The sequence below is a fragment of the Lissotriton helveticus genome, chromosome 3_1 (assembly GCF_964261635.1).
Source record: "Lissotriton helveticus chromosome 3_1, aLisHel1.1, whole genome shotgun sequence".
Classification (NCBI taxonomy): domain Eukaryota; kingdom Metazoa; phylum Chordata; class Amphibia; order Caudata; family Salamandridae; genus Lissotriton; species Lissotriton helveticus.
Window position 1 is genome coordinate 1632513453 of NC_136061.1, and position 27967 is coordinate 1632541419.

General features: G+C 42.6%; 1 protein-coding gene across 1 annotated transcript in view; it reads left to right on the forward strand.

Annotated features, from left to right (window-relative positions):
* DDX18 (DEAD-box helicase 18) overlaps positions 1–27967 on the forward strand; it is a 76378-nt gene that overhangs the window by 46489 nt on the left and 1922 nt on the right. Inside the window, exons 13-14 of the mRNA XM_078682374.1 lie at positions 13871–14048; positions 20083–21962. Of these exons, the coding sequence (XP_078538500.1) occupies positions 13871–14048; positions 20083–20228 (324 nt within the window). The 3' untranslated portion in view covers positions 20229–21962. The remainder of the gene's footprint in view (positions 1–13870; positions 14049–20082; positions 21963–27967) is intronic.

The window sequence follows — 27967 nt, forward strand, 5'->3', positions numbered from 1 at the left end:
TGGGTTGAGAGGTGGAAATGGCGATTCTGTTGTGCAAGGTTATAGGGGGACCCTTAAGTTAAGGCCCAGCCCTTTGTCTTCCTTGATGACCCTTTCAGTTGGGCTGATGACGGGGAATTGCTGAAATTTAACCCATCTTTGACCCTCTTTTATGTGTGCTCCTGGCTGGAGACCACAGATTTAATTACACAACTGATTAATCTGGAGAGCAGCCTGGCAACCAAATTTGAAAAGCGAACCAACCTAAATGGGTTCTGTAGCAAATACCCTCATACATTTTGTGACCCAGAAAGAAGGAAATGAATCTATTATTTTTCAATTTTACATGTAGCTTTAGCAACAGGTGCGTGTGTTTAAGGAAATGGTTTTAATGTGCCATGGTAAGAGTGAAAGCAAAATGTGCATCCCACATGGTCTTATTTGCTTCTCAAATTTTATTTATACTGCTTCATGTGTGTGGGGGGAAAGCACTAGGGGAGTTATATGGAGCCAACGAGAAATAAAACACATACATCATTATAATTCAACTCTGTGGGCCTGTGTCTGGATGATGACTGGAAGGGCAAGTGTGGCGTGTGTCCAAGCAGGAAATTGCAAGCTTAGTTTGGACAATGCCCCATACTCTCTTCAAGCAGCTCCCGGGCCCCATCGCACAAAGGAATTTTTTGATCCACGTAGTTCCACAACTCATCCTCCTATATTTAAATGGTTCCCAAGTAATACTAGTAAAACTTGCACCCTAAACCCAAGCAGGTTGGATAATGGGAACACCCTCTACGCTGGGGTCACCAAGAACCTTGCTAGAAGTCTACAATCCATCCAGAACTTGGCAGTCATCCTTGGCTTCCACACAGAATTCGCATCACACCACGGGAAGTTCCGCTGGCTCCCAATAAATAAACACACTCATTTCAGACTCCTCACTGTAGGAAAGTGCCCCGATTTGGCATGACACCCCCCACCCACCCCTCTACCTGCCACAGACACACTTTTTGCCTGGTAATTGATGCCATTTTGACAGAAGTACACTGAGGTCATGCTATCCAGGTCCCTGTAGGAAGCTAACTCTGTATTTGCTTTATCACTAGGTGGTTATACCGTGCACAGAGTCCAGAGATTCCCCCAGCAGTGTACAGGTCTTAATGCAAACCCAAAGTGTTCTATTTGTGATATTGCGGGCAAGTAGCATTAGGCCTAACACAGAGGAGTGTAAGACATTTGTTGTGCACAGACAGTGACCAGTAAATGTCACAACTCAAAAAGGAGTTGCACACCAATTTTATAACGATAAGCTTGGTTGATATTTTATTTTAAGACAAAGATCTTCGCAAAAAGGTAAGTATGTTTTTCAGGAAAATACTTTAGTCTTTCACAAGTGTGCAATTTTCAAACGGTTCACTGTTAACCTATAGAGCAGTGGTTCCCAAGCTTTTTCAATCCATGGCTCCCTTGGCTTATTGGCCGTGGCTCCCTATTATGCTACAATTTTTTGCGGGTGGATGGCCTCTGGAGTACTTACACTTTTCTCATGAAAATAATTGGGATAAAGTTGGGTCATGTACCCCATGACATGCCTAACAGTCATGGGGTGCTCCTGTAGTGTAGAATGGGATGAAACACCTAGTTCAGTTGGGACATTTATCACACACAATAAATGTCAATTCTTTTATAAGAAGAAAAAATACTTAATTTACTTTAGGAAGATGTACTCTATAACTTCAGGAAGCCAAATATGTGCCACAGGTCACCACAAACATTGTGTGGGTGTTGGAAGAAATGAAGCCACACAAATGAGGTAATATTGAATTCAAGCATTTAAACATTTAAACAGGTAGGGACGCCAAACTGAATATGCCTTCTAAAACAACCAGCTCCACCAACTGTCCGTTCCAGCCTACAGCCTCCCAACACTCCAGAATCAAGAACAGGAGAACACACACTCAATAACACAAGAAAGCATATGTAAACACCACTTACAAATAACAATACCAGTTAATAAATAATATGCTTTAAAGGATTTCCCTTCCTCTACAACGCTCACCACACGCACGCACATCGATGTGCCGATGTACCTGCTGTCACTGTAATCCGGAAAAAAAAGGACCGCCTGTGCCAGTGCACTAAACTGAGCCTGATACAGACCCGTTTTGAGGCCCCCTTTAAAAAACTGAGCTCCGGTGAGAACCCGGCCCGCTTAAAGCCCTGGCGAGGAAGGTGTTCTTTTCTACCGGGGACTTGCTACCATTGTCCTGGCTCAGAGGTGGGACTTGGTACCTCTGATCTTAGTCCCTTGCAAGCTCTTTGTCTCCTCTGTATGGTGCACTATACCTTTCTTACAGCCTCTCTCATTCTCTCACTGAAATCCTAACCAGGAGCTGTAATTTCAGACACTCCATAAGGTGTGTTCTAGCGCTCCCTGGTATTCACAGCTCCTTAAGCACCTCTCGCTGTTCACCTGCCCATCCTGAACAGTCTGCCTCTGGTATAGTGTCCTAGATGCAGAATGGATCGACGGAAAGCAGCTCAGATATCTACCTCTCTGGGATATTAACATCATCTTCCCTCTCAGCACCCTCTATGACCTCATATCCTGTCCCCATTTTTCTTTAGTCTGGCCAGGGGTTGCAGGCGACTGCTGACAACTGTGGAACGCAGGACATTTCAAGTTACTTGCAAAACTAAAGCGACATGGAGGGAAAACAGCACTTTGTTTTCTCACAGATTCAGTTGATAAATACACCTTTCTTTGGCGAAGACTTTAAGAAAGTCAAAGTATTCAGTTATGCGCTCTGCTGCCACATGGTGGATAAAGACGTTTTATGCTTTTAACAAATAGCTCACATTTCTGTGATGTTACTGGCAATTTATGGCTGAAATCGTAATTCTGAAACCTTCGGAGCGCGGCGCCCCTGGCTAGTCTGTAGGGCGCACCAAGGAGCCGCGGCGCACAGATTGGGAACCACTGCTATAGAGGAAAACAGTGCAGTTCCATGGGTACGTACCCAACTTACAGTTCCCGTCTTCGAGGTTTAAAGTCCGTAGAGGGCCATAGTTTAAGTAAGTACAAAGTCTGCACCACCAGCAGCACAGGGGCAGCCGGGTGGAGAGGTAAAATTTGAAGAGGTGCCCATTGCGTTTCAATGGAGACTGGGGTTTCTTGGAACCACGCTGCTAGCAGGCAAGTAAATCCGTTGCAGGGGCCAAGCTTCAGGGTTTAGAGCAAGCACGGGGCCCACAAGGAAGCATCAAACATACACCACCAGCGACACAGGGGCGGCCGGGTGCAGGGTGTCAAGACCCCGTCGGCTCCCAATGCTTTTCAATGGAGAAACTCAGTTGAACAAACCGGCTGCAGACATCGAACTACAGGTTGCTCGAAGGGACACAGTTGGTCGAGATCTCCAAGCCTTTCGTGTGCAGGGGTGTCCTTTGATGTTGGGTTTTTATTCCTGGGGGGGGGGGGGTTTGTTGCGTTAGGGGCGGAGAGTCTGGATTTAGTCTGCATGCGTCCTTGTGGAGTCCAGGAGGGGGTCCACCAATGCTGGACTTGAGGTCAGGATTGCTGGGTAACATGTACTAGATCTGTGGGCCACCTGGACACGGGCCTGAGGCGTCGGATGTAGAGTGTCCATGATTCGCTGTTCCGGGGGGCACCAGAGTCCGTTGTGTAGATTTTCTTGGGGACCCATTCGCTGTCCTCTGGAATTCTAGTCTTTATCAACGGTTAGGCACTTTTCCTCTGGTTCCGGAGGTCGCTTGCTGCAGGACAGGCATTGTCTTCTCTTGCAGGGTCTTTGAAGCTGGAGACAGGCCGGTAGGGGCAGGGTCAAGTCCGTAGGAGTCTTCAGGCTCCGCTGCACTGAATCTTATTAGGTCGGCAGTAGCTAGTTTTAGGGTCTGGGGTAATAACCTACAAACTAAATTTAGGGGCGTTTTAAGTGAGTGTCAGGTAGAGCCAATGGGCACATTACTTGGGGTTACTACACCCTCAGTTATGCCACCCTCCTGTGGATGAGGGCGTAGTCCTAGCTTTGATTTGGAGGAGTTCCCTATCTTTGAAATGGTGGGGACTGAAAGGTGCACTTCACCTCACCTTCCCCACCTTAGAGGTGGAGTTGGCAGAGGATGGCACACCTCCTATTCTTCCTAGGTTTTTCCATTGGTCCCGCCTCCCTCTCCAAAGTGGGGGTGTAAACCGGGGACTACCATCTGCTGCTAGCAGCAGAGGCTAGGGTTCGCATTACAAAGGAGGCAGGCATTTGAAGCTTCCCTCTTCAGCACCGTGCCCATCCTGGGGGAGGAGATGTGACATTTCCGCCCAGGATGGGCTTTCTTTTGTCCCAGAGAGCAGAGACTATCAACGCAGGGGTCCAGAAACCTGTCTAGTGGTGGCAGGCAACCTAAAACCAGACTGGCCACACCTGGGTTGGTAAGTTTTCAGGGGGCACCTCTGAGGTGCCCTCTGGGGGCATGTTTCAATAAATCCCACACTGGCATCAGTGTAGTTTGAGAGGAGTAGTTTCCTTCCCTATATCTAACAGGCAGACATATCCATATGTCTGCCAACAAAAGAGGCCAAGGCCTGCTCCACCCCTAAAGACAACAGTAAGGACCACAACTTTGATAGGTTCACCTGATGAGGGGTCCGTAAATCTCAGAAAGAGGGAACCGTTTTTGGCTGCTGTATACTTTTGGATTAGGAAATGTAAATTTAAACATTGTTCAATGGTACCCAGGTCAGGCCTAAACCCGTACTTAGATCCAACAACAACGTTCTTCTCTTTGGCCCAGTTTGACAGCCTTGTTAAAACAACCAGAACTAAAACCTTGACTGGGGTGTCAATAAGGAAAATTGGCCTGTAACATTTTAGGTCCCCCCGATCGCCCTTTTGAAAACTGGCTCTATGATGGCTTACGGTCAAGAACTTAAATTGTCATTAAAAGCTGCAGCATTTAAGATGTTGGCAACCGTGGCGACCAAATGGCAGCATCACTCTTGAAGAGATCAGCTGGCACACCATCTGGCCTAGGAACCTTCTTTCAGGTCAAACATCTAGTGGCACTAGAAACTTGTACAATAGAAATGGAGAGGCCGGGAATGAGCTGCCGTCAGTCCAGAGTTAGGGGTTATTGACTCATTTCTGCTACTGAAAGAGTAGATATGAGAGAAATGGTCAAGTCAGTTAGCTTCTGGAATAGTGGTGGCCAAACCGGGCATGGTATCCTTTCAGGAATGGGCGATTTACAGCTCTTCAGAATGCTGCATGGTCATTAAAATCGCTAGCACATACTAATTGACCCCAAATGCTGACCTTAAGGGAGTCTTTCCTCTCCTACCTGAGTCTCGGGCAGCGCTTAAGAGCTATTTTCAGTGGGCAATGGCTTTTGAACCAGACTCGTTAAACCACTGAGGTCTATTAAAGGCAGAAGGCCATGACTAGGGGCAGGAAGTGCTGTCTTAACCCCAGAGCAAAGTGCAGAGAAAGCAATAAGAACGTGTTCAGGACAGATCCAGATCAAGACAACATTCAACCTCTTGGCTGAACATATTCCCACAGAGCTCCTTTGGGTTGAATTGGACCATCTTAAACGTCTACCTTGGTCCATAGGTTCAAATATTGCAAACAAGGAGTTGATGAGGAAGAACCCTAACGCTGTAATTTTAGCACCAGACTCAAAGGGTTATGATCAATCCACCTTGCCAATTTAATCTGGTAGTCCCCCAGGGAACTAGAGTGATGTTGAGATCAGAATATGATCTGCAAATGATTCAGCCCCTCTGCCAACATACGTAGGAGCAGCCTGGACACTGGGCATAATCGGGTTCTGGAAGTTGAGCAGACAATTTAACTGCTCTCCTTGAGAAGAGTATTCCAATTGGGGAAGTGAAGATTCTTCATCAGCCAGAGGGTCCTGAAAAATGAAGCAAGGCACTGGGTAGGAATGGATATTAAAATCATCCATGACCATTATTGGCACCTTTCTTGCAGAAGCAGCTCCACAAGGGACCGGTGAGTTCTTAAATTTCTCTGTGACCGTGCCGGTCATAAGAATAGCTTCAGAATAAGGTAAGTCACCATTAGGATGGTAAACATTAACAATTAGCACCAGCGTCTTGTCAGGAAATGTATGCAAGTTGGCCCCTACGTAAGGGCAGTCTGTCTCTACCTTATGTAGCCTCACAGGTTAATGCGAAAGACTAAAATGCACAACCCGGCCTTGGCTCTCCCAGAGGGAGGAGGTATCGATGACCAGAAGTAAACATAATTATCTAACAAAAGGAATGGTATAAAGGGACCAAAAGCTAAGACTTGGTATGATTTAATAAAATGTTGCCAATTTAGGTCCCTAAACTTTGCATCTAACCCTGCTATGTTTTGTGATAGGAATCCCAGCTGGTCACTGATAGAGGTGGGAGGCATCCCACCAGATCCTCATGTTTCCATCGTTTTTTTGGGTGTTTTTTTCCCCCCTCTCCTCTGCCCCACATGCAATACTAGGTAGTCCGTCTACCCCTCCAGGGTGCCACGGGTTTCAAATCTGGTAGAGCATGGTAAGTGAGCAAGAATCTCCCCTGAGGGTCCACCGCGAGATGAAAGGGGGCCAAGAGGGGCCTTAGGGTGTCTGTAGCTATTTACCCCTGAAGTAGAAAAAAACAGGGCAAGCATATTATCTGGGTGTGGAATTTGTCGTCTGCCCCTACCTTCACAGACAACCAGTGGGATACCTTGTTTTCAAGATGGAAAAAACCCATTTGAGTATCGAGAGTAATTGGAGGCACATCCACTAGGACTACCTTATGAGCATTATAAGGACTGAGGTTTTATGCTCGGTTGGGTGACCCCCCCCTTGTCTGTATTACGGCGGGGTGGAAGCAGGACCCATGGTGACTGTGGGAACTCCTCAAATAGGGGGAATGAAGGGGATGCAGGCAATTCCCATATACAGGGGCTCTCATCATAACCACACTAGCACCAGGAGGGGGGCATTATGTGAGGGGCCAATGTATTTGCACTGCTTGGGTATATACAGGTATCCCTATCCCTAAATGTGGCTAATAAACCATTGCCAATGCTAATTAGGTCGGACTCCCTTGAACTCCAGGAAGCAACAGCATCTTTAACAGATATATGTTCAGGTCCGAGTAGCGCAACCAGGCTCTTAAAACCCTCTAGACAATCATGGTAATCTGTGGCAGGGACGAACTACATCCTGCTGCCTTGCGTTGCTAGTTTTACTAATTAGATCAATGGGAATGTTAACATAAGCTGGTAAGGATAATTGTATTACCTGAGGGTCATGAATGGGCGATGCCTCAGTGGGTAAAGGACTAAGGGCAGTGGTAGACTGGGGAACAGATAAGGCCGTAGCGCCATCCGTTGAACCTAACCCTAATACCTAATCAGACTCCGAATCGGCAAGGACGATGTCCTTCGAACAGTTGGATGAAACAGTATATCCCTTTTGTAGAACTGGGTGACTGTAGATTTCTTCTTTCTAGGGACAGTCGTAACTGGGACCATTCTGCCACTGTGAATCATGTCCTCAACTTCCTCAGTCAGTTTATCAATTACTTGAGGGGTGCAGTTCCTCAGCTGCATCTCGCCTTGCAGATTTGGACTTCTTTCCAGTCCCCAAAGAATTGTCTTGCGCTTTTCGTTTGACCATATCGTTAAGAGGCTCGAGTAATAAGCACAGGCATGAGCATAACCCAGACAGACGAGCAAGTGATCAAACGAAAGTGGGGTGTGGAATGAGACGAGTGCGAGAATAGGGCCCTGGGAGGAAAGGCTTACCAAACCGAAGATGACCCATACCACCAAAAATGGGTGGTTTGGGAAGCGTGGGCCTGGCTCTGACGGGCGCAGGACGGGACCGTTCTTGGCCTGCGCTTCGCCCATGCTGTGGTTTGATATAATGTGCTATATAGTACTGGCGAGGCACCCCAGGTGCAGGAGATGAAAAGGCCGCCTCCAGGGGCCCAAGAAATAAAGGCACTTGTAGTTCTGACTGCTGCGCCTCCTGCTCTGTGGGGTAACAGAATGTGTTACATAGCCCTGGCGAGGCATCCCCAGATGCAGGAGACTAAAGGGCTATCTCCAAGGGCCCAAGAAATGATGGGGCTCATAGTCCTGACTGCCGTACGTCCTCCCTGACTGCTATATTTATATAAATAAATATGTGGTATTTAAAAAAAAAAACGAACCTCTTGGTAAGTTATCTGAATAGTGACCTGTTGAAATGCTGACTATTATTAAAGATTAAGAGAGCACATGGCTATTCAGAATAGGGTTTTCCAGAGCTAAGTACGTCAAGGTATATCTATCTGATCTGGACACCAACCATATATCAGAAAAGCCAGTTTCTTAACAGCTTTAGAAAAGCTGAGTACAATAGGCATGATCTCAGAGAAATAATCAGTGTTCCTCAGCTTAGGACCTAGGTAGGAGAAGGACCGCCCCCTTGATTGATTCTCCTTACTCTGGGGACTAAAGGGATTGGGAATTCTGTCCAAAGATCTTTAGGTTGGCGAACAGTGGATTGAGTATGTGTTTAGCAGCATAAGTAGGAACACTATTTATAGGATGTGTGTATAGCTCAAATCTTTTAGTGAAGTTGGTTTTAACATTGTGTGTTTGAAAATACCACTTTTAGAAAGTAGGTATTTCTTGTCTAACCATCCAAGCCTGCCTCTGCTAGGTTGTGTATTCCTTGTCTTGAGTTTGAGTGACAGGGGCTGGGGATTCCAGGAAACAGGGTGAGTCAGCACAGGGCTGAATAGAGAGATCTGCATGCAGAGTGAGGGAGGAGTTGCACCTGGGACCTGAATAGGGCTGTACCATCCCTCCACAATGCTGGCTCCACCTCCTGTGGTGTGTCTGATGGCCCTGCCCTGCCCTGCCCTGCCCTGCCCTGCCCTGTGAAAGGAAAGAAGGAGTCATGTAAACAGAGTTCTCCAGGACTGACCAGAACTGGTTTGGACTAGGCAAAGTCCTCTCTGCCTTCAGAGAACAAAGAGAAACTGTGTATAAAAAGGCGGAACCAGAACTTTAGATCACTTTTGGGAAACAAGGAAAAACCTTTGCTGAGGAGAGGAACCAGAGAGAGACTGAGGAGAGACTATCTCTAAGCTGAAGTGCTGCTTCAGGGATTGGCTTGCAGTGGTTGCTTGACTGCCAAAGAAAGGAGAGAGGAACTTTGTGTGTACTTTCATCAACTTGTGAAAGATCTCCAAGGCCTTGAAATAGAGCTTGCTTCCAGCTGAAGTCTTAGGGACAACAAACTTCACCCCCCAGCTCCCCAAGAGTTCTTTGGAAGTGCCTGCAGTTGTGTTGGGCTTTCTGAGGGACTGTGTGTCGCAAGGAGCTGGAATCGCGAGCGTGTTGCAGCCGCTGTCGTCGCATCGCCGGAGAAGAGGATCGGCGTCTCATCAGACGCTGCCGCATCAACAGGAAGCATGTCGCAGGGCCTGTCGTGGCTCAGAAGAATTGTTGTCGCATCACGGCTGCCGGGCATGCACACATCGTGTCTCATCCAAGAGAAGACGCCATTTTTCTTCATTGCACCAGATCTTCATCGCATCACGGCGCTGCCGGTCACAACGCCACGGAAGCGCAGTAAGAAACCAACGCATCACCTCCCCTCGTAGAGAAGAACCGACGCATCCCCTATGCATCAGTAGGGACCCGACTCATCACCGTTCTTGCATGTAAGGAACAGTCGCATCACCGTCCCTGCAACACTTTCATTGTATAGCGTTACTCATCCTAAGGTACATTGAACTCCAAGTGTCGCATTTTGCATCTTAAGAGAACTAAGCTATTTCTACCATTTTTAAAGTACTGTATTGTGGATTTTTTTTCGTTTGTGATCGTTTTAAGTCTATATAAAAAAACGTATTTTTATACTCCATCTTTAGTGTTGTCACTGGGTTACTGTATGTGTTTACAAATGCTTTACACACTGCCTCCGAGATAAGCCTGTCTGCTCGTGCCAAGCTACCAATAGGGTGAGCAGGGGTTATTTTAGGAGTGTATCCCCTTACCCTGACTAGACGCAAGGGTCCCTATTTGGTCAAAGGTACCTACCGCTGCCAACTATAGACCCCCAAATCTAACACCCATCTTTTTACAAATTGATGTTTTTTTTAAATATATAATTGTATATCTTTTGTCATGCGCCTGATAAATGAAATGGGCTATGAATCGATAACCTATAGTGCTTAAACAAGTTTTGGTTAAAAAAAAAAAAACCTCCTAAGCCTGCCATCGAGATCATAACTCAGACCAGATGAGCATAGCTTCAACTGAACCCTCACGTCAGGGGAGCTGCCACTCCATATTTTTCAGAAGGTAGATAACCAATCAGAATAAAGACATTATTTGGAATTTCTACCCTTTTTTAATGCACACTCTGCACTTCACTGTATCTACACTAACACGGGCCACACCCCCCCCCCCCCCACCCCCCCACTTCATCAAACGGCTAAGGAACAAAAGATCTCTGACAAAGAGCCCCTTCGCGGGTGCCCGTTGGGTATTGCAGCGCCGACCCAACGAGGAGCAGGTCCAGATGATGAAGCATGACACCTAGCTTGCTGGGTGTTTGTGAGGACCCTAGTTCCGCAATAGCGGGATCCCCCGTGTATCCCTGCCACCCTCCTAGTACCCCTCCTCCACCACCTGCTGGTGGATGGCACACATCTCTTTGTTTTACTAGACTGCATTTTGAGAGGAACAGCATCCACTTTTTGACATTAAGTATTGACAGGGCACAGTTGCTGGACCTCTTTAACAAGCCCATCAGTCCCCTCTTTTTGAGATATATCGAGATCATAAGCACATGCTAATCTTACAGAACAAATTCCTGCTATTCTGTTAAAGGCAGAGCAAAACTAAAAGGGATGATGGACGGAGTGTTGAACATTGCAAGCACTCACCCCAAGTCCAATGATCTGGGTTTAATCCATCATCATTCTTTAGCTCACTCCGCCACCCCAGTTCAGACATGGCCATATGCAAATCAGTCTGACCGAGTGCCTAATTTGAATAGTGCAGCCAGAACTGCCAAGCCATGTCTTCCCTGGACCGGAAACAAGCATTTGTTTGCTCTAAGTTGGCAGGGTATTCCCAGATGTGGGTCCCTTGCTCACTTTGCCACTGGATTCAAGCTAGCCTGGCTGATGAGGGCTGATTATCCAGAAACCGGTCCCAGGATGCTTGTTTCCGGTCCAGGGAAGACATTGCTTGGCATTTCGGGCTGGACTGTCCCCATGAGGCACAGGGTCAGACTGATTTGCATATGGCCATGTCTGAACTGGGGTGGCGGAGTGAGCTAAAGAATCATGATGGAGTGCTTGCCATGTTAAACACTCCGTCCATCATCCCCTTTGGTTTTGCTTTATTCTGTTAAAGGCAGACAGAAATCTAAATGCGGTGCTGCTAAGAGATGCGGTTTTCGGAAGACACTTTTTTAACAAACTCCAAAAACCTCTTTTGGTTCAAAACGCTCCCTGGGCTTATTTTCAGCCTGTGACATTAGACTTGAATCGATTTAAATACATCATATCGTCTTTTATTAAATAAAAAAAAAAAAGTTTCACCCTAAATATCTAAACACTTCAAAGTTTAGTATTTTGCAGTGTGGTGAAGCGTTTGTTGTAAGGACTTTGTAAAATATGGAACTTTAAAATGCTCGGATGTTTGTAATGCAAATTTTTTGTAAATAAAAAGATATAATTTATTTAGACTGATTCAAGTATGATGATATGGGCTGCAGATAATTGCTGTGAGTTTTGAACCAAAGGAGATGCTAGTGTTTGTGAAACCATTGATCTTAATTCAAAGTACCTCACCAGGACAGAAACATTGCTGTAATGGATAAAGCGAAAATATTAGAGGAAGAGCAGAAAGACCTTCTTTTTTAATTTAATAAAATACCATTTTCACGATGTATATTTTTAGGAGGTGGTCTTTTTCCTGCGAAGCAAAGGGTTGATCCATGAAATAAATGCTTTGGATTTCCGATGGGTTGACAGGTAAGTAAAAAGTCTCCACGATTAAAAGAAGAGCGTGCTTAGATGTTGCTGAAAATATGATGGTGGTTAAGAGGAAATGTTTTATTCATCGTTGGAAGTTATCTTCTCTCTAGCTTCAAAGTACGGTGAAATCCTTGAAAGCATCTGGGATACTGATATTCTACAGTTCTGATATTCTGCATTTGAAGATTTGGGATCCAAACCGAAGTCTCATAAGGGCTGAATCTGGCGCTGTAATGTTCCCAGCCAAAATCTACTCTTTGCGAAGATTAGGAGCTTTCTTTACATTATTAAACCCTAAAATATAATATGCATAAACGAAAGTAGTAATGTTCTTATTCTTCTTTATACTTCACTGTGTCCTAACAGTTCACACACGGTGCTGGTCTTCTCTAGCTTCATGTGCTTTAGAATGGGCGTATTGCAGGCTGGGCCAGTTTTCAGTTTCCCAACACAGCGTTTTACTTTGGAAACACTTTGAGAAATAAAGTGATTATTTTGTGTGGTTTAGGCATTATTTTCTGTATTGCCAAAAAACCTTTATTTTAAGTTAGTCTGTCTAATGGTAAATTATTTTCTTTCTGCACTAGAGTTCAACTTTAATATCGGGAAATGTATTTTTTGTGTTTCCTTCTACAAAGACGGTCTCCTGTTCAGCTTTTCAGTAACCTTACATTTTAGCTGCTGGTCAGAATGTACTAATACATGATTATATTCCTCCTTCAGCACCCAACAAGTATTTGCATTCTTTTGCTATGAGTTATTGAGATCGGATTCTTTCTGCTCCATAACCACAGTTGGTAAAAGGGAGTGATAGGCCATTTTAAATCTAATGAGGATCAATAATGTACAAGTCAAACTAATTTGGAAGGAAGGGCCCAGCAACTTGTAATACATATTTGGTGAATCTGTGGTAAGTTTCCCAAGACTCATGCATGGAAATTCAGGGTTGGTTCTTTTGGTGATATTCCAAAATAACAACTCCGTAGGATGTCCCACAAGTTTTCTCAATTAAATCATTGTTTTATTTTTTTTTGCATACAAACTTTTTTTGTTTAATGATTTTCATTGCAGTTTCTTTGTTCTTTGGGGACTGCACAGTGGGCATTTTACTGACTCCATTGATCTGTAAAGCTGTTGTTGAATAAAAAAAATTGTTCTCGCATGGTTATAATTAAGTGTTCGCACTGTGATTAATGCATACTTTCTCTTGAATTGATCTTTTTTTCTTTGCCGGATAGTTTGCAAGATGTGCAGTGTCCTCATTGCTAATGTTGTGCAGGTTTAGTGTACTTGTGTGCTTTCTTTTCTTTTTGGACTGCTTTAAGATTGAGGTGAAACTTCGCCATCATGCAGGACAATCCACAAATCTGCCAAAATATCACCCTAGTGACGATTTTTTTTTCTGCTTTGTTTCTACACCACTGATACCCTTAAGGATTCATTGAAATGTTTTAGCCTCGGAATCTTGAAATTCAGAAATACTGCTATCTTTATCAGGTCACAAATATGTTCTGAGTTTATGTGGGTTGACAACAGACAAATGAGAAGCGGGAATGGGGCAAGTATTCTGACCGAACAGGATATTTATGCGGTCAATTGAGTCCTTTCTAATTGCAGTATGGTTTCATGTATTGCATCAAGCCATTATTTTTGTAACTGTTTTTCTAGGAAAAGGGTAATTTAAAATTGCACTACTATGGTACGAGTTCTGTGAGGCTGTTTACCAGACCGCTGCAATGCAATTTATAAAGAAGTCTTCGGTTCCTTGGAAGATGGTTGTACCTTCAGTAAGTGTATTTCCCCAAATTAAATCATTTTTTTCTTTTTCAGCTGGAAAAATTGATAGAGAAGAATTACTATCTGCATAAGTCTGCCCAGGAAGCTTACAAAGCGTATATCCGAGCTTATGACTCCCATTCTTTGAAACAGATCTACAGTGTTAACACTCTAGATCTGCCAAAGGTTTCTCTCTCGTTTGGCTTCAAAGTGCCTCCGTTTGTTGATCTCAGTATCCTTTTCCTTGTGCTTCTTAAGCAAATGCTGTTGCTGAATTGTTTGTTTGGTTTTGTGATGATAAAATATTGGTTATGTAGAGATGCATTCGTGAGTGCAGTTGGACTTCCTGCACTTGTCTCTTTACTCTTCTTACCATAACACACATTGTGAGGTGCTACTTCAATTTTAGAGGAAGGACATTGCAGAGCGCCGGCAGTAAGTGACCTAATCTAGTCATGCAGCACGCTTACTGATTCATTTATCATGTACTTGTTTATCAATAAGTGTGAGCTTCATTTTGGTGTGAAACCATAAAAGTAGAGTTCATAATCGTACAATCATCTGTTTAAACATTGCGATATATCCTAATATGCAATACACATAAAATTCTAAAACCGATACAAAATGGAAAACCACTTACAAGGCGATTGTTTCTTCTCTGCCAAACCCCCACACATAGCTAATCACAAGAACATCTCATGGCTCATTGAAAAAAATCTCCCGGCTACTTCCTTATGCATACGGTGTGCCAAATAGGAGTTATCTGCAACACAAACATAAGCTGATTGTAAAAAAAAATTACTATGGTAGCGCTAAATTTACTAAATTCATACTTGTGCATTAGTGGATAATAAGAATTGACCTAGGAGCATAATTTAACCTGTAAAGTAAAAATAAATAAATGCAGTCTACATTGTTCAGAGGTACCATCACAAGGGCAGCTAGCTAATGGACTTGAAGAATCATGCTGACTTGGGAAGGTCACTAAACGATGGGCCATGTTACATCTCAGCCTAGTTAGCACAGACCTATGCTGAGGATTTAAAATGAGCTTCTTGTAAGGTTGTAACCCATAGTTCATCATGCTTAGACACTAATGTTGTGTACGTCTCATCAGGATCTGTATATAGAGTATGAGGGTTCCTGGTTGAGTATATCAAAATTCTTATAAGGACTCCAGCGTCATGGAAGTACCCCAAATCACCTAGGGCCGAGTATAGTCCGGCATGAAAGGCAGAAGTCGGCGTGTAGCTACACCCCGCTCCCCCCCCCCCCCCCTCCCTCAACTATGCAAGTCCTCAGTGCATTCACTGTTGAGACCATGACTTAATTTATGATGGGATACACAGTCAGAGCTATGAAGGCTAAATAAATTACACCCTTTTTAGCCACTGTATATTTTGTGACCAGTAATTCATAGTTCAAGCACTGTTCGACAGTCCAATGCATATAAGAAGCCCATATTGGACGTCAGATAAAATGGAGACATTTACTGCCCACTGCTCCAACTTAAAAATATTCTGCCCAATATTTTGACACTGTTAACTAGCTGGCATATTGCATGATAGCAGCTTGGGCCGGTGCTTTTCACTTTTTTGTAGGGGAACAATTAGTACCTCTGACCAGGAGTCCAGATTGCCATTGTTACGCATATTCCTCAAAATAGTGTACCAGCGGGGTCCCCGAAACTCAGTTTTACTCTTAAAATGATCAGATGGGATGTCATTTGGGCCTGGTGCTTTGCTATTGCTAAAAGCAGAAACGCCAGACAAAAATTCTTGTAATGGGGGCTGCAAGGGATCAGATTCATGATCCGATACCAATGCCCAGATTATTCAAACCGTATTATTCAGGCGTATATTCCACTAAAATTGGCGAGCCAATCTTTGGCTGGTATTGAGGCACAGCGTTGGAGCGCCAGAAATGTCTAAAATACTGTTTATTAACTACCTGCCAAATGGCCTTACAAGCTGCGTTTTTTTTTTTTTTAAATATATATTTTAATTTTTTCCACTAGAACTGCCCATGATTCATCTTTGCTAATTTATTTTAATACTTGTCTGTATGGCTTCATACGTGCTGCTATCTCCCTTTTTGAAGATGGAGTTGGTTACAATGCAACCTTCAGATAGGTCTCACCACTTAGGTTTTCTAACTGAACTATTCAAATGCAGTTTATTTGATAATTCCAGGTCCCAGTGCTGTGTTGTACAGCTGTTAACCTGACCGTTTACACATAACGGCATGCCTCTCTTACCTTCCTCAACTTTCGGAGGCATTCCCTTGTCCTGGGGTTGTAACCAATAAATAGACATTTCCAGTGGGGAGTTTACAAGTATCAGACTATAGCTCGAATGGGTGAAATTAAATTTATCTTAAATTAGTGCTTGATGCAAAGCCTGAGGTACTGTTCCCCGGACTTATGAAGTTAGTTAAAAAGTTCTTAATAAAGCGCATTGTGACCAAGCGGCTTCCTGGTGCTAGAGTAGAGGACTAAGGAGCAAAGAGATCTGCCGAGAGGGGATCAGCAGGAGTACGGTTGGGAAAACAGGAAGGTCTTAAAGGCCTTGCGGAATTGTAAGTAATCTGGAGTAGATCTAATGGACAGTGGAAGGCTGTTCCAAAAGCGAGGGGCTAATACAGAAAATCTAGTCCCTCCGGACTTGGATCTGCGGAAGCGAGGGACAATGAGAAGGGCCTGATTGGAGGAGCGGAGGGCACGACTGGGAGTGTAGGGATTGAGAAGACAATTGATGAAGGCCGGGGCAGTGCGGGCCCGGGCCATGAAGGCCAGACATCCCATCTTGAAAAGGGATCTCTGGCAGATGGGGAGCCAGTGAAGGGATTTCAAAACAGGAGTGATGTGGTGGAACTTGGGAAGGTGGTAAATAAGGCGGGCGGCCTGATTCTGAATAGTCTGAAGCCGGCGTAGTTTGTCGGCCGGAATGACCACGTAGAGGCTATTCCCGTAATCAAGACGGGAGAGAATCATTGCCAAAATATTAAGTTTAAGAGCATCGGGAGAAAAGAAATGGGACACTTTCCGAATGATCCGGAGAGAAAGAAAACAAGAGGAGACAACTGAACTAATCTGGGCATGCATGGAGAGGTCCCGACTGACTTTAATGCCCAGGGTCTTTGCTGAGGCCGTCTGAAGTACTTGAAAACAAATGACTCTGTGACTTGAGTCTGTCAATCTACATTTCCACAAACATCTCTCCGATAAAAATTTTTGACCAGCGTTACATTTTTAAATCCAAATTCCTTCCACGTGTTGTATGACAGTTAAATTAGCATTTTAAGTCTAGTCCAACCATGTTTTGGGCAGATCCTTCTTAACTTGTTTAGGTGCATGTCATTTTTTTTTTTGTTGGGTGAATATATTAGTAAGGTCGAGATTATGACATTATGGGTGATCTCCATATTGACACGTTATGCTCATTTTCACCACAGAGTTTCATCTTGGTTTTGAATCTGCTTTCTCCGTAGAAGTTATACATGCATAGTCTTTATCTTCAGTTCGAACCTCAACACAAAGTCCTGCGCACTCAACACAAATATAAACACCAATGTGTAAGGTAAACGAAAAGGCAAAGAAAATACGTCCCATGTCTATTCTTGGAGTTTAGTGTTCTCCCTTTTAATAGGTCATCAAGTTAGAAATAAAATACAGCCAGCCGACACGTGTTTCGTTGTAGACAAAACAATTTCTACAACTCTTCAGGGCTCAATGGCTAAATCCACAGTCGGAAAGGCCCAATTCCGGTGATAATTCCAAATCGGAAGGGTAACCCAGTTCAGTTTCAATGAAGGTAAATGGATGTAGATATCGGTCACAAAATCAACCAATGTCTGGTCTATGCTATATTCAAAACGGAACGCCAGATAGTATGAACCTTCAGAAATGCAACAGTAACATGCCTGTGCCTTAAGTATGGTAACAAGGAGTCAACAAAGCAAAATCTGTACGGTGTCTGGGATCAACACGGGTGCGTGTTAATTATAATTAATCGGCAGAATCGCCTTCGCTTCTCTGGCGTCCTCAAACCGGAACCTCTCCCATTCAATTTACTGTGCCCTAGAACTCTTTGTTTAACAGATTGAATCTGAAAATGTCGATCCCTATTTCATTGTTCCTCAGATGCTTAATTCATTTAGGAGTTATTATCCTAGGATTATGGGGCTAAGTGATAATATAATGTATTGTGTGAGGTACGATCCAAAACCTAATAATTAAAACTGGTACCAAATAATGTCTTGTAGTGTTTGATCTTTCAAGGGCCACCACCGCACATGTAAAATTATTTTATCAGCACCCCCCCTCTCCAAAATAAACATGCATGTTTATAATTATTCTATGAAATGGTTAATACTGGTACTGGTAGTTTTCTGGGAATTGATCTTTCTTTCTCTCTCTCTTTTTCTCTCTCTCATTCTCTCTCTTTCTTTCTCTTTCTTTCTCTCTCTTTCTCATTCTCTCTTTCATTCTCTTTCTTTCTCTTTCTTTCTCTTTCTCTCTCTCTCTCTTTCTCTCTTTCTCTCTTTTTCTTTCTCTCTATTTTTCTTTCTCTCTCTTTTTCTTTCTCTCTCTTTTTTTCTTTCTCTCTCTTTTTCTCTCTCTCTCTCTCTTTCTTTCTCTTTCTTTCTCTCTCTTTCTCTCTCTCTCTCTCTCTCTTTCTCTCTTTTTCTTTCTCTCTTTTTCTTTCTCTCTTTTTCTTTCTCTCTTTTTCTTTCTCTCTTTTTCTTTCTCTCTTTTTCTTTCTCTCTTTTTCTTTCTCTCTTTTTCTTTCTCTTTTTCTTTCTCTCTTTTTCTTTCTCTCTTTTTCTCTCTTTCTCTCTCTTTCTCTCTCTCACACTGGATATATACACAAAGTAGAACATAGCAACCGCCCGGCACTTTTTGTAGTCGGTCACCCGCGCTGTGTGCTTCATAGGGTATTTTTCTTGAACAGCTCACTACGGCAAGCCCTCTGCTGCATAGCTGACCTCGTCACATCTGCCGAGGCTTTGAACTTGCAAGGCAGCAACATTCTGAATCTGTCGAAGGTGGGCTTTGTGTGGCCCATGTAGAGTCCACCGACATTGTCCAGACCTTACCCGACTAGGGTTGTTGAGGCTAGGACCCAGTGGGTGTACCCAAGGTTTGGAAAAACCTGTCATAGTGCTCATGATGTTGAAGGCAATTTTTGGCACCTTTTGCCGACTTGATTAGTCCTGCTTTCTTTAGGATTGGCTTGCTGTAAGGTTAGTTGGGGGATTTCTTTAGACGATAGTGTTTCATTAATTGCATGTTTCCCATTTGAAAGTGATCTAGTGGCTGGCCCTCGTGGTTAAGAAGTGGCTCACTGGGCTGTTTTTTTTATTTTGTGTTCATCAGCATAATTGCACACTTTTTGGGAGGGAATTGCATGTTCCTGGGTGCGGTGTGGTTATCTGAATTGAGCAGAAAAATCCCCTTTCTCCTAAGCAAAGTATTAATTTGAAATTATACATTTACTGAAATTACAATGTTTTTTTCTATTTCTTCCCCTTACCTTTTCATTACATTGTTGCACAAAAACACATTGTGTTCTCCATTGCCAAACACCATATTGTGTCCGGTCCACTTTTAAATTTATGCCCAATCCATCAGTAGTTAATCCACCCTGCCTCGTTCTCCGCATCCCCATCCCATTTAATTCAGTCTTCTTTCTTGCCAACCAGTGTTTTTGTGTGGGCAGCTTCTGAATTCCAGTCTGGTTTTGCACCGTCTTCGTTTGTAAAGGCAGTAGTCCAGCCCGCCTCAGGGAGTTGTGCAGGCGGGAGGCTGCATGTTAATGTGCTTTTCCATATTAACCTGGTATTAGCGTCTTTCATGCAACAAAATGTGGCATTCAACAGTTGAAATACAACACCCAGCAAAATTGCTGCCTACCCCCTTGACTTCATGCTGCAATAAGTCGAAACAATGGGGACATTGGGACCGGGAAAGGCTTCGTTGCTGGCTGTGAGAACTGTTTGGAGGCAATTGGCGTACTATTCGGGTTGCCAACATACACCAGACAATCGGACTTGATGTTTTCATTAAGTAATTCTACAGCCTTCGAAAATGAATAAAGAGCACACACCAGAAATATTTTGTGTTTAAAAAAAATATGTATACAGGTATGAAATTGCTATAGAATCACTCAGGATATACAGAGAACAAATGATACACACCAATGTGAGATAAGTATGTGATGTCACAGTTTCTTCATCCGATTAGCTTTCCTTAATGAACTTTCCAGACGTAAATAGCAGCAGAGGGAAGAAAATGCAAAAACGAGGCGGTGGTGGAGGATTTGGCTACCAGAAATCTAACAGTGTTCACAAATCAAAGATCTTCAAACACATCAATAAGAACACATCAGACCGAAGACAGTTCACCCGTTGAGGAACCATTCTCTGACTGTGTTGTAAAATTTAAAAAAAGAAAAACTCAGCGGAAATATTTTGTACACATTCTTGCTGGCTTATTTGCATTTTAGCCGAAATGTGAAATAAACTGTACATACTCTTTTTGAAAAGTAAAGTCAAAATGCTGTTCTGATGAAATGCTAGTTTCGTGTACGCAGCAAGTGTTGCTTTGGAGTTCTGATGAAAGACAACTAGGGGTCCTGAAGGAGAAAGGTGACTTGATCCAGCTGTAAAATATGCAACTTTTACTTCGATTTCGTGCCTGCGCCTCTGTCCCTGTCTTTTAAACCGTTCCTTTGCACTTGTTTTCTGCATTCACAAGCAATCCAACTTGCCGTTCTTGTACAGTTTTCAACTATCCTCGCCTCTATCTGTATATTTCTTAGCTTGGGCAATAATTGATTTGCCCACTTTGTGTTTTCCAGTATTGTAAATACTTCAAAATGCAGCTTTCCCGTGTCGTTGGTTTATGCTGAAAGTATTTATACTAAATTGCCTTTAATACGATTTTCTAAAGTGTTAATCCGAACATAAAGTCCTGTCCCGCGTATGGTTTTTTAAACGTAACAAGTGTCTCTAAATATCACGTGAAGTGTTTGAATGCAACTATGGGGGTGGGGGGGTAAGTAAAAGTTGATTTAAAATAAATAAATAATTGTATCGCACTCTTGTACTCTTAATGGCAAATGTATGGCAGGCGGTAGTTAGAATTGACCGGTATAAATTAAGCTGGGCAGGAAAAAAGCGGTCCTTTCCTGTAACTTCAATGGAACTATTCAGCCGCGATATTTCCCCAGTGCTGTGTTCCTAGGAATATGGAAACAGGAAATGCTAATTCGTGAATTTCACACACGCGTAAATAGTTCTGAATAGTACTCCTGCTGCGAGCATCGGCAGACCTCAACAAACTGATTTTTTTCTGAAATGCTACTGCAGCTAAGGGCCACTGGAGGGAGCTGTTGCTTGAAATTACTTTTTAATGCGATCCGTAGTATAACGGCACATTTATTTGTACTGAAATTACACAAAGGAGTTTAACATGGACACACCCTCAGTAGCACGACCAGCAAACTTGTATTTTAATGTAATCACATGTGTATTCATCCAAAAACTTTTTTTTAAATGTAGATGACGTTATTTGAAGTGTAAATGTATCAGAAGTAGACACGAAATGTAGCTGTGAATGCAGCATTATCAAAAGAACAGGTCCCTCAAGGTTAAAAGTGTAATGTGTGTGGCAAGAAAAGGCAAATGATGCAGTACTGTATTATGCGGCACATTGTTTGCTTAAACAGTACTGCCATATGAACAAAAATCAAAATTACGGAATACTAGCAAAGATTTCACCTTATTAATAGCAATTTAACAGCCAAATACAGAAATAATCAATATGAAAGAGGACCAGTTACCCTTTGCGAAGGGCTTCCGCTGCGCACAACCCCATCACCACCTTTTTAGTAACTTTTGATCTGTTTGAGCTAGAAACAAAATTGTTATCTGCATATTACACTGCAGTTGGTGGATTATGTGGCAAACCTGGCAAATCCATAATAATGTGAAACGCGCTGCGACTGTAGAATCGCATAATTCCAGTCTCCCTGTAGAAGGTAAAACAAACGCTTTCAAAGAATACATATTAGAAATAGCTAACCAGACGGTACCTAGTGCAGGAATTTTTTTAAAAGGACACTTTCCAAAACTGCATCCATACATTATTTCTTTTTTTTAAGTTTGAAGTTTATTGAAATATAAAGAAACAAAGACAGAAAATGAAGAAACAATCAAGAGTTATGAAAAAATGAGACCAATCTTACATAATAGTGAATTACGTTGGGGAAACTGAAGCATAAAATATGAAAAAATAAATAATGAATATGAGGAACATAGGGGAATGAGGAGATATCTGAAAATATGAAAATGGATAAAAAATATGATAAAATACTAGCTGTAACAGATAGTATATTAAACGAATAAATTAAGGTAATGCATTCATGGAGGTTTACAAACTTCAACAGTACGAATCGGAAGTGGTGGAGGAGGTTTAGCAACTGTGGATAGATAGTCAGTGAGGGGAAGCCATAAGAGATCACGTTTGATTGCTAAGGAGATAGGAGAAACAAAATTAGTGTCAAGTCGGTGATTAAAGCAAACTGCGTTCCACCATGCAGTAAAAGAAACATCATTAGCTTGTTTCCAGTGTGATGTAATATGATGGAAAGCAATGGCTATGCATAGATCAAGTAATTTTTGGTTGGAGTGGGAATCAGCGAGTGTGGGAGAGAGGGAACCTAAGAAAATATGTGAAATGGAGAATGAAACCGTAATGTTGAAAATTTTTTGGAGCTGAAACCATACTAAGTGCCAGAAACGTAATATGGGAGGACATTCAAATAACATGTGTTTCAAATCAGCTGAGGGGAAATTGCAGGACCAACAAGTAGATGGAGTGTCTGGGGAAAAGGAGGACAGGAATAATGGAGTGAATAGAATACGATTATAAATAAAGAATAATGTTTGTGTGGTATTTGCAGCTCTGGATGTACTATGAATTTTAGACCAAATTTTGTCCCATAAAATAATGGACCATGTGTGAGATAAATCTTCCTCCCAAGCCAACTCAATCTTAGATTTTGTACGATCAGCAGAGGACTGTAAAGATTTATAAATAAATGACGCAGAAAGAGATTGATCAATAGCATTAGAAATCGAAAGATGTGTGGTAGGGATAGAGGTAGAGGTTGGGAGTGAAGAAAGATATTGAGTAAGGGATGGAAGTAACGATAAATATTGTTTACGGGATGAGGCAGGTAATGAGAATTTTGCTTGAAGGTCTTGGAAAGAAAGAGGTTGAGTATCTGAGAGAAGTTGTGAGATCCAGTTTAGACCATGGGAATGCCAGGATTTCCAGTATAAGGAACGATTACGAATTTTGAGGAATTTATTGTGCCAAATAGGTTGAGCGTGGGTGGAGGAGGCAGATGGGTATGTGGATATTAAGTATGGACGAAGAAGAGAGCAGGAGTGAGATATGATGGGGGAACAAATGGATGATACCTTAGAGGTAAAGGAGAGGACTTCTCGAAAATCATAAGGGTGAAGAAGAGAGGATTCTAATGTGAGCCATAGGGGAGGAATGCGAGGAAGATCTGAAGAAAGCCACCTCATAGATTGTTTTAAAGAAAATGCGTTATGGTAAGACTTAAAGTGGGGGAATTTGACACCACCAAGGGATTTGTCTTTTTTCAGGGAAGAAAGTGCTATCCGAGATTTTTTGCCTTTCCATAAGAATTTTAATAGAAGGGAGTCGATCGATTTGAAGTAATGATCTGGAATACGGACGGGAATCATGGAAACAGAATAGAGGACTAAGGGAGCTAGCATCATTTTGATGGAGTCTAGTCGACCCCACCAAGAAAGGAATAGAGGGTTCCACCGCGTTATTGATGTATTAATTTTGGTAGAAAGAGCTTCGAAATTAAATTTAAGAGTGTCTGGAATACGGGGGGCAAACCAGATACCTAAATATTTGATCTTTATGGGCTGCCAGGAAAAGCCAGAAGATTCAAAGAGATGTTTTTGGCATAAGGGATTTAAAGGTAAGATTTCACATTTATCTGTGTTAAGACGATAACCTGAGACGGTAGAGAAAGAAGAAACTTGACGAAGGAAGGAAGGGAGAGTTGTTTGAGGGTCCGAGCAATAAAATAAAATGTCATCAGCGTATACAGATAATTTAGCTTGCTGGTGAGGGCCATATTGGAAACCAGTGATCGTGTCATCAAGTCTAATCTTAGTTAAAAAGGGTTCTAAGGCTATAATAAACAGTAGAGGGGATAGTGGGCATCCTTGACGAACCCCTCTTTGAAGAGGAAAGTAGTCGGAAACCATACCATTGGCAAAGATTGACGCATGGGGGCTAGAGTATAGTAGTGATATTAGAGATATGAATTTAGGGGGGAAGCCAAACCATTGAAGAGCTTGGAACATAAAGTCCCAACCAATTCTGTCGAATGCTTTTTCAGCATCGAGGGAGATAGCAGCAAGGGGGGAAGAAAGGGATGGGGCTCTACTCAAAATATTAAAGAAAACACGAGAATTATCTGAAGATAGGCGACCCTTAACGAAACCGGATTGCTCAGGACCTATAAGTTCTGGTAATAAGGGATCTAGTCGGAGAGCTATAATTTTGGCGAAGATTTTATAATCAGTGTTTACTAGTGATATGGGACGGTAGTTCTTACATAGGGTATGGTCTTTATCTGGTTTAGGTATCAAACAAATCAATGCTTCTTGGAAGGTTCCTTGAGAGGATCCGGAGGCCGCAAAAGATTGGAATAGGAGATGCAATTTTGGGAGAAGAAGGGAAGAGAAGTAAGTATAGAATTCAATGGTAAAACCATCGGGCCCTGGGGCTTTACCTCGACGAAGAATAGAGATTGCATGAGAAATTTCCGATTGGCTAATGTCCAAATCTAATGATTGAAAATCAAGATGGGATGCTTCTGGAGAAGGGATATTTTGAAAGTATGAAAGGAGATCTTGAGGGTCGGGAATAGATTCGGGAGTGTAGAGATTTTGGTAAAAGGAAACAAATTGAGCCAGTATGTCTTTATCTTTAAAGAAAGACACTCCATGTGGGTTTTGCAAGGATTCAATTTTTGTACGTTCTTTACGTATCTTAAGGTAATTGGCCAGGAGCCTGCCCATCTTGTTTTGTCCGCCGTAGTAGCGGGAATTGCATTTTAGGAGAGAGTTAGAGGCAGCATTGGTGGTAAATTTATTGAAATCAAGTTTGGCTGAAATTAATTCACGTAGAGAAGCTTCAGAACTTGAGTTATAGTACGTATATTCCAATTTTTTAATTTTATCCAAGAGTTGAGTTGACTTAGAGATTGATTGTTTTTTCTTTTGGGAGACAAAATTAATAATAAAACCACGTGCAGCTGCTTTAAACGAGTCCCAAATCATAACAAAAGGAGATTCAGGAAGGTGGTTAAGTGTAAAAAATTCAGTGGAAAATTGCCTAAATTGGGTGCAAAAATCAGAATCAAGAAGTAGGGAATTATTAAATCTCCAACGGCCTGAATGAGGGGAGTAGGGAATAAGATCAATGTCCACAAAAACGGGAGCGTGGTCTGAAATGAGAATGGAGCCTATATCTGAGTGAATGGCAAGTTGGGCCAGAGGTTTGCTAAGGAAAAGGTAATCAATACGTGATTGGGAGTGATGTGTGGGGGAGTAGAAAGAGTATTCTCTGAGGTCAGGGTTACAAAGCCTCCAAATGTCAACTAATGCATTATTCTGTATAGAGGAGATAAACTGGGTATGCATTTTGGAAGGAACAAATTTAACTTTTGAATTTCTATCGATAAAGGGATCATAAATTTGGTTGCAGTCACCGCCAAGAATAACGTATTGGTCATTGAGGGTAACCAGTTTGTTCGAAATAGCAGGCCAGAACAATTTATCAACGCCAGTTGGGGCATAAACATTAAAAATAACTAGAGGTATTTTGTCTATAAGAAGATTAACAATTACCCAACGACCATCATCATCGCACTCTTGAGATACAATTGAAACATTTAACTTTTTATGACAGAGTATAACAGTACCATTTTTCTTACCTACAGCAGGTGAATAAAAAACGTGACCCACCCAACATTGTTTAAGTTTAGTAGACTCTAAATCTGTGAGGTGGGATTCTTGAAGAAGGGCTACATCTGCCTTAAGTCTGGTTAAATGTGTTAAAACTCGTTGACGTTTAATGGGGTTATTCAACCCCTTAACATTCCAGGTGACTACTCGGAATGTACAATATCATGAGAATGATATACGAGAAAAGAGAAAGTGGAATAGAAAAGTAGTTGAGAAATGTTGAAAGAAGTAGTAAGATTGCAAGAACATATGTATGAGAGAGATAGAGAGAGAAAGTGAGAGCAAGAAAGAGAAGAAGAGATAAAGAAAGGAATATAAAGGAAGATAAGAGAGAACAAGTCAAGAGAAGAAACATAACAACAAATACAAATGAGAACTAGGGGGTGACGACGCCAGAAGAGGACGACATCAACAACAGAAACTCACGTCATCGAACACCGGAGGAACCAGCTTAGGATCAATTGAAGGGAGCAGAAACTACACCGGGACGGGGAACAGAAGGAGAGGATCTGTGATGAGACAAAAAATGGAATAGATAAGTTAAAAGTACATAAGGACGCCAAGTATAGGAACTACGCGACAGTAGAATGAAGTAAACAAAATATATATGGATACAATAAGGTAAGGGGAGTCGATACTAGGTACAGTAGGGAAATAAAGGGGTAAAAAATTTTAGTCAAATCAGGAAGACACATAAATCATTAAACTGGTCTTGCAGTGTCCATGTTGATGGTTTCATGGTGACGGAGGAATTCTTCAAGGACTCGTGGGTCTTCAAAAGTCGTTGTCTTTTCTTTATACGTAACCTTGAAGAGGCAAGGATGAAGGAGACCGAACCTGGCGCCAAGATCTCGCAATCGTGGTCGTAGATCGAGAAATTGTTTCCTGCGGTCAGCTGTCACTTTGGCTACGTCTTGAGATAGATACAGACGGTGACCTTCCCACATAATCTGCTTCTTCGCTTTGGCTGCTGAAAGTACCTGAAGTAAGTCGGTATATTGTAGGAAGAGCATGATGACTCCGCGGGGCTTGGAGGAAACTTTCGGACCCAGTCTATGAGCACGTTGAATGTTGAGTGTGACAGAAGATGGAAGATCCAAAATTTTTGGTAAAAAGGTTTGGAAGAAGGAGGTTGGATTGGACCCTTCTGTGAGCTCTGGAAGATTATAAAGGCGCAGGTTATTGCGACGATTTCTATTTTCCAACTCCTCAGTCTGTCGTCTTAAGAGAGAGACATCCTTCTCCAATGAGGAAATTCTTGAGCAGGAAGATTGTAGAGCCTCCGTTGATTGTTCCACTATCAGGACTCTGGATTCGAGAGTGGACCATTTATCGTGAAGAAATTGCAGTGTTTTAGTAGTTTCAGCCATGAAGGGTTTAAGTGCTCGAAGTTCTTCAAGAATAAGATCCATGGAAGCGGATGATGACTCAGAACCTGGAGATGGTGGATCTTTCTTGTGACGCTTCGTGGAGCCAGGTTGCAGAAGTTTACTGGTGACGGTAGTCTTAGGAATAGCCCCACGAGTGACCTCCGCTTTAGAAGGAATGGTGTCCTCCATGGCCTGCGTCGTCGAGTCAGAGTCTGAGGAAAGATGTGGCTTGGTTTTGGTAGTCGTGAGCTTCTGAGTGCGCAATTTCCCCATATATGGTATGGGAGATAAATAATAATGTTCCTGTAGGTTCAGAAGATAGAAGCTCTGTGGTGAAAGTATTCCTCAGCAAGAAAAAATATCAGTGCTGTGAAAGGTAGAGCACAACACATTGATGTCAGAACCTTGTTGCGCAGAAGAAAGTAAAATGCGTCACACAAAAGACATCATTAAAATAAAGGTGTACTCAAAAAGACTGGAACAGCACTGTATAATATGAGCATGAAGAGAAAAATCGTCTGTATCATGTGTGGAAACAGATAGACGTTGTTTAGGATAAACAAAAACAAATGATATCCTTTCTTGTAGGTTCCATTGAAAATGCCTTTGAAAAGCGGCGCCCAGATGAGGAATTCAGCCTGAAAGCAGCGCTCAGCGTGAAGAAAGCGTGACGAAATAGGGGAACCACAGG